This window comes from Orycteropus afer, unplaced genomic scaffold (genome assembly GCF_000298275.1).
Source record: "Orycteropus afer afer isolate SDZICR_OR568_19922 unplaced genomic scaffold, OryAfe1.0 scaffold00272, whole genome shotgun sequence".
Lineage (NCBI taxonomy): Eukaryota > Metazoa > Chordata > Mammalia > Tubulidentata > Orycteropodidae > Orycteropus > Orycteropus afer.
The window spans coordinates 2,477,587-2,484,723 of NW_006921859.1; the positions used below are offsets into that span (position 1 = coordinate 2,477,587).

At 44.6% G+C, this 7,137-nt stretch overlaps 1 protein-coding gene across 1 annotated transcript in view; it reads left to right on the forward strand.

The window, feature by feature from the left end:
- Positions 1-7,137, forward strand: part of CSMD2 (CUB and Sushi multiple domains 2) — a 972,087-nt gene that overhangs the window by 888,728 nt on the left and 76,222 nt on the right. The window contains exons 47-49 of the mRNA XM_007950414.1: positions 122-310; positions 2,490-2,636; positions 4,760-4,948. Of these exons, the coding sequence (XP_007948605.1) occupies positions 122-310; positions 2,490-2,636; positions 4,760-4,948 (525 nt within the window). The remainder of the gene's footprint in view (positions 1-121; positions 311-2,489; positions 2,637-4,759; positions 4,949-7,137) is intronic.

Consider the following 7,137-nt stretch of genomic DNA (forward strand, 5'->3'; position numbering starts at 1 on the left):
TTTAGATGTGTTCTAACACTGGTTCTCCAGTACTTGTCATGTGCACCAGGCAAAAGCAAATGTGTTTGCTCTACTTCCATCTCTGTTTCATGTACCTGCCATCTCTCTTTCTTCCTCCAAGTGCACTGCCCAACAAATGAGCTCATGACAGACTCCACAGGTGTGATCCTCAGTCAGAGCTACCCTGGAAGCTATCCCCAGTTCCAGACCTGCTCTTGGTTAGTGAGAGTGGAGCCCGAATACAACATCTCCCTCACGGTGGAGTACTTCCTCAGCGAGAAGGAGTATGATGAGTTTGAGATCTTTGATGGTGAGTAGCCACTGGATCCTGTGGGACAGAGAAAGGAACACACCTCATCACCTTTACTAAACCCAGTCCTCTTTGGGGATTAGAGATGCTCTCTCTAGTCAGGAAAAATGCTCCAGCATAAGTCATCACCAACATCCCTACTATAAGTGAAGTGGAACTGACATGACCTGAGCACCTAACCATAGAGCAGGCACTTTGATGGTGTCCTTTCATTTAATGCTTGCAGCCACCCTTTGTCATTGTTTGCATTACACAGTAATGGAAGCCTAAGCTCAGAGAAGGTAAACAACTTGCTTACCTAAGGTTACATAACCAAGAAGTAGCAATGCCGAGTTTCACTAATTCATTCAATGAACATTTATTGTACACCTGCTGGAAGGACCCTGGGTAGCAAACAGTTTGCACTCATCTACTAACTTAAAGGTTGGAAGTTCAACCCCACTCAGCTGCTCCACAAAAGAAAAGCCTGGTGATTTACTTCCATAAAAATGACAAGCAAGAAAACCCCATGGGCTACGTGGGGTAGCCAAGAGTTGGAATCAAGTCTTCAGCAATGGGTTTGGTTTGGATACCATGCACCAGACCCTACTATAAGTGGTTAAGTGAATAAAAGTGAATAAAACAGTATCCTGCTTTTAAGAAACAATGGTTACATCATAGCAGAGTAAGGCAGACAATAAATAATAATCATAAATAAATGCTTCAATTAGATAGTATTTAAGAAGGTGGTAGGTGTTATAGAAAAAAAAATAGAACAGAATAAATGGAATTAAGAATGTGAGGGTAGGGGGCACATAGCAGTATTAAAAAGAGTGGTCAGGGTAAGCTTCAATGAGAAGGTAAGATCTGAGAAAAGATTAAAAGCATATAAGTTGGAAGCCAGAACCCATTAGCATGAGAGTCTGGGTACTTGCCATTGTGACCCATATGTTCATGGCAGGCATTAGACATCTGAGACCTGGATGAGTCCATGCATAGCCTCCACCTGCCATTATGGTTACTCCATATATGAGCATATTGTCAAAGCTTTGGGGTGGCCAGTGATTGAGACTAACTGACACCTCCAGGCTGAATCATAGTGTCCATTGGTTGTTTGGAACCTCTTCTGCAGTGAATGATGTCTGGTGGGCATAGGTGCAATACCAAGATTCAAAATTCTCATACCTAGCACCCACTTACATAGGTCCATCCATGTTTCTTCTTCAGACCTTTTTGTCCTGATCTTTCTATCTCACTCTAGGCTCCTAACCAACCTTTTTTGGGAGCTCTGGTAGTGTAGTGCCTAAGGCACTTGACTGCTAACCAGAAGGCTGGTGGTTCAACCCACTAGTCACTGCTTGGAAGGAAGGTTGGGCAATCTACTTCCTTAGTGATACTGCCTCGGAAACCCAAGGAGGGGTTGCTATGAGTTGGGTCCGACTTGATGGCACATAACAACAACAACAACCACCACCAACCTTTTTAGCTCTTTTCCACTGCCCAGGACTCCCAGTACATTTTTTATACCAGGCCACTTTTTTTCTCCACACAAAATTAATTCTCCACCCCAGATACACTGCCCAAAGCTCTCCCCATTAGGAGGATTTCTTTCACCTCTGTCTTACCAGGCCACCCCCAGTTGGAGCAGGAGTCCCTTCTGGCTTACATCCACATACCAACCCAACCCTTCTCTGAACTAAGCTCAGAGCTTTTCCTCTTCTGTCAGCTGGTTATAGGGAACACCAGTCGCCCAACCCTATGAGGACAAAGTTGTGAGCTAGGGAGAGGGAGGTGTCAGTGCAACATGGCAGGCTACCAGAGGGCCTGGGCAACAGCTTGTTCAGCTTGCTTCCCACTTGAGCCTAATCCCAGATGTAGCAGTTTTCCATTGCGTTGCTCTAAATGCATCCTGAGTCTTCACTTGAAGAAAAGAAAAAATAACAGATGGTTATATTGAAAATGAGTCCCTGGGGGTGCAAACAGTTAACGTCCTTGGCCACTATGCTTCAAGTCCACCCAGAGGTACCCCAGGAGAAAGGCTTGGTGACCTGCTTCTGAAAAATCAGCCCTTGAAAACCTGCAGGCACAGTCACCTCTGGCACACAGTCACCCCAGTTGGAATCGACTTGACAGCAACTGGTCTAATCTTATGTCTTTGGCAGTTATGATAGTCTGTAATCTTGTGCCCTTCTCCCCTCAGGTCCCTCAGGACAAAGTCCTCTGCTGAAAGCCCTCAGTGGAAACTACTCAGCACCCCTCATTGTCACCAGCTCAGGCAACTCTGTGTACCTGCGCTGGTCATCTGACCATGCCTACAATCGGAAGGGCTTTAAGATTCGGTATTCAGGTGAGTAAAACACAGGGACTCATGAAAAGAGCTACAGCCCCTGAGCACTGTATGTTTTTCACCCAAAACTCCTAAATAAGCCCTGGGCCATCTCCTGGTCAAGGTGGCAGGACAATTCTACAGGGACTGGACAGCCTTTCTCTTCCTCTAAATCTCATCCAGAGCTGAACCAATGGGCTTTGGCATTTTCCTACCTCCCCTTTTTCTACTCCTTTCTCCCATTTTAAATTCTTCCCTCTCTCCAGCTTCTCATACTACCAGCTCTGTCTTTTGGATAAGCTTAACTGTTATACATGGTGTATTAACACCTAAAGGTGACCCTATCCTTAACCCTGTTGAAATGTTAATAAACATTCTTTAAAACTAAAACACCCTAAGACGTGAATCTCCAGCTGGCAAATGTTAAGTAGGCAGCAAAGGATGGGCTATATTTTAAGTCCACGAGCCTCTCTTTTACTCTCCAAGTCATATCTCATGGGAAAGGTCAGATCAAAGGCCATGTCAGCCAGACAGCTGACCAGGAAAGCAATCTCTAAAGAGTGTGAAAATATCACTAGAGATGAAATGAAATGGGAAAAATCAAATTCATGGTGATTCCCATCATGAGAATAGTTGGAAAGAAAACTTGATAAGTGGCTTGATGTCCACTTTGAAGGAGGCTGGGTCCAATGACTGAAGGCAGAAATGCATTGCTTGGGAGCATGGGGAGAGGCTGATAGAGCACCCCTAGTGATTCCACTAAGTACTCTCCCCTAGCTACAGGGGCCTACATTCCAAACAAGTGTTGGACAGATTTTTAAAGAGCATTGGTTGGAAGAGATGTCCAATTATAACCTGGCAGAGATCCCACTTTTCTTGATGCATCTCTTCTCTTGGGTCACCTGCTTGCTAGACTCCCTGTCTTAGTTCTCTAGTGCTGCTATAACAGAAATACCACAAGCACATGGCTTCACCAAACAGAAGTGTATTCTCATACAGTTTAGGAGGCTAAGAATCTGAATTCAGAATGTTGGCTCTAGGGGAAGAGTAGGCTAGAAGTCTGAGTTCAGAGTGCCGGCTCTAGGGGCTGGGTGGAGGCCCCTCAACCTCAGGCTCCAGCTCTGCCTTCCAAGCCCACTGGAGACAGCTGGAGGCCTCTCCTGATGCATGCAGCTGCTGGCTGCTGAGGCTGACGAATCCAAGAACGGCAGGTAAAATGGCAGATTGTTGGCTTACAGCCTGCAAAGGCAGTAATCCCAAATCAGCAGGCAACAGGGCAGGCCACTTGTTCAAGTCCTGGAACTGAAGATGAAGACACGTGGACCCAATGCAGATCCTTTCCATATATATCGAAAGCAAGCCACACCCCAAAGACAGCTCCCCTTCAACTGATTAACTTCTCACAGCAAATTCCACCATGGAGGTCATTACACCACATCCAATCTCATTATGGGTAATAACTACATCCAGCTGCCAAGCCACTCCAAAACACAGCCCAGCCAAGTTGATGTGTGACCTTAACTACCACACTGTCCGTTGAACGGTCTTAAGGAACCCTTGGCAGTAGCTTCCAAGCAGAAGCAAACCAGATAAAGCTGAGGGGAGCCTGAGAGGAATGGATCTTTACTATCTTTAGAATCCATTTCTCTTCAGAGTTGATCCAAACTCTCCTTTCCTCCTGTGCACATGAGAGACAGGGAAAAATCATGACCAGGTACCCCAGGTTCATTGATCAGCTCTGTCCCTAACTAGCTGCAGGATTATTAGACAAGTTCCTGAAACTTTTCAGGCCTCAGTTTCCTCATGATAAAGAAGAAACCTTGGCATTGATGGTCCCTCTGTGACCCTCTTCTATTTGGGAGCTAATTGGATTCAAGAACCTGAACTTAGCTGGACAAGCCACAAAGGGGACCCCGTACTTGATGTAGATGGTTTTTATTTTCTTGTGTTGTGTTTCATCTTTAGTAAACTGACTGGCTGTTTTCCAATACCAGCCACTTAGACCTTCCTAGTGACCAGTGGGTCTGGCACAGGGAACACAGGCCTTGACTTTGCAGGAAAACTGAGAAGGAGGGGTGTGAATTAGAGACCAGGTCTATCTTCCAATGCATACTTGATTCCCTGAGCCTCATCTTGTTGTTTAGCCCCTTACTGCAGTCTGCCCAGGGCTCCGCTCCACGGCTTCATCATGGGCCAGACCAGCACCCAGCCTGGAGGCTCCATCCATTTTGGCTGCAACGCTGGCTACCGCTTGGTGGGACACAGCATGGCCATTTGTACCCGACACCCCCAGGGCTACTACCTATGGAGTGAGGCCATTCCTCTCTGTCAAGGTGAGCAACAGGTGGGGAGAGGATGGCATGGTGGCTCTGGATCCTGCTCACATCCTGAGCTTGTCCTAGCACCTGTGACTTCCAAATGTGTGTTTCCTGATTGACTGATTCTTTCAGCAAATATTTACTGAGGATCCATAATGTCCCAAGCCCTGGGGATATACATATGCATAAAACACAGTCTCAGAGCAGTAGGGGATACAGATACATAGCAGATAAATGTACAACAGCAGAGTAAGGAATTGACGTAACTGAAATAAAATATGAACAGAGTGTGGGAGCCCAGAGCTAAGAATTGACCTACCTCCTCCTGGACAGCCAGGGAAGGCTTCCAGAGACAAATGCTTGGGCTTCCTCTCATAAAATGAGGGGGGTTTGTTCCAGACATTGGCAAAGAAAATATTCTAGCAACAAGAAGAGTGCGTGCAAAGACATAGAATCTAGAGAGCTTGTAATCTGTGCAAAGCAGTTTGGGCTGGCTGAAGCTCCAGGTCCGGGGAGGTGAGGGAGTAGAGGAAACCAGGGCTGAGACCTTCATGACCGTAATTACAGTCATCAGTGCTCAAGCACCTACTACATTCCTGGCAGTTTGCTTGCATTACCTTCTATAACTGATGGACTTTTTTCTTTTTTTCTAAATATATTTTTGGAGTCCCTGAGTGGTGCAAACAATTAACATGCTTGGCTGCTCACTGAAGAGGGGTTCAAGTCCATCCACTGTCTCCTCACAAGAAAAGCCTGGTGATCTACTTCCAAAAACCAGCCTTTGGAAGCCCTGGGGAGCACAGTTCTACCCTGACACTCATGGGGTCACCATGAGTCAGAGTCAACTCAGGCTAGACATCTGGAAAAAAAAAAAAGCTATGATAATGCAAAAGGAAAAAGCAAAAATGACTAATGATTCCATCACCCGAGATCCCCACTGTTAACATTTTTCACATTTCCTTTCTGTCTTTTATGCGGTGATTCCAGGTGGAATCATTAGCATGCAGAGCTCTTACTATTTCGTTCACATCTTTCATGTCATTAAGTACATTTTCTCATCATTAATTTCACTGTTTGCAAAGCATGTATGAAAAGAGGTATTTATTCAGGTATTATCCTGTTGGTCACGTAGATTTCTGTTTTTGCTACTGCAGACAGTGCTGCTATTTATTAAAATCCTTATACTTTCATCTTTATGAACATGCATATTTGTTTCCTTAAAATAAATTCCCAGAAATGAGATTGTAATAATTTGCTAAGTGTTAAGTTTTGTTTTGTTTTGTTTTGTTTTGTTTTGTTTTAGTTAAGTGCCATTGAGTTGGCTCCAACTCATAGCAACCTGATATATAAATGAAACATTGCCCAGTCCTGCACCAACTCATAATCTTTGTTGTCTGAGCCCATTGTTGAGGCCGCTGTGTCAGTCTACTCATTGAGGGTCTCCCTCTTGTTTTTTGAGACCCTACCATGCATGTTCTTTTCCAGTGATTAGTCCCTCCTGATGATGTATCCAAATTAAACGAGACAAAGTCTTACATCCCTGCTTCTAAGGAGCGTCATGGGTGTACTTCCTTCTGGACTGATTTGTTTGCATAATTTATGCAAAATTTATGGTGTTTGATACATATGGTCAAATGGCCCTCCTAAAAGTTTGTCCTCATTTATATTTCCACCAGCAGCAGGTAAAAGTTATCTTTTTTCCCACGTTCTCAGCAACATGTACTACATTGAAAAAAAAAAATAGAAGCCCTTTGCCAACTGTATTGACAAAAACAGGAAATCGCATTGTTGTTTAATTTTATTTTTCATTGGTTCCCAGTACAGTGAAGTACTTTATAATGACACCTGTCATCTCTGATCTTCATAGTCTTCTCAAAGCTTTCTCAAAGAACAGAAACAATGTGTTATTAATATTCTATTTGAATAAGAAATAAGCAAGCAAAGGTCACAGAGACTGCCCATAAATACATGTTATTTGGCTCAGTCTTCACATCTCTGTCTACACCGACACATCTAATCACTTTATTCTACAGCTCCAGTTGGCACCTACTATGCCTCTCATCCCTGTTATCTTTCACCACCACCCAAAACACAGTCTCAGAGCCCTACCAGGCTTCTGTCCAATTCTGTCAACACTGCTCTGTTTCTTCATTCCATTCCCACCCCAGCCTCCCACTGATGTCCCCTTGGTGCTCTCTATGAGC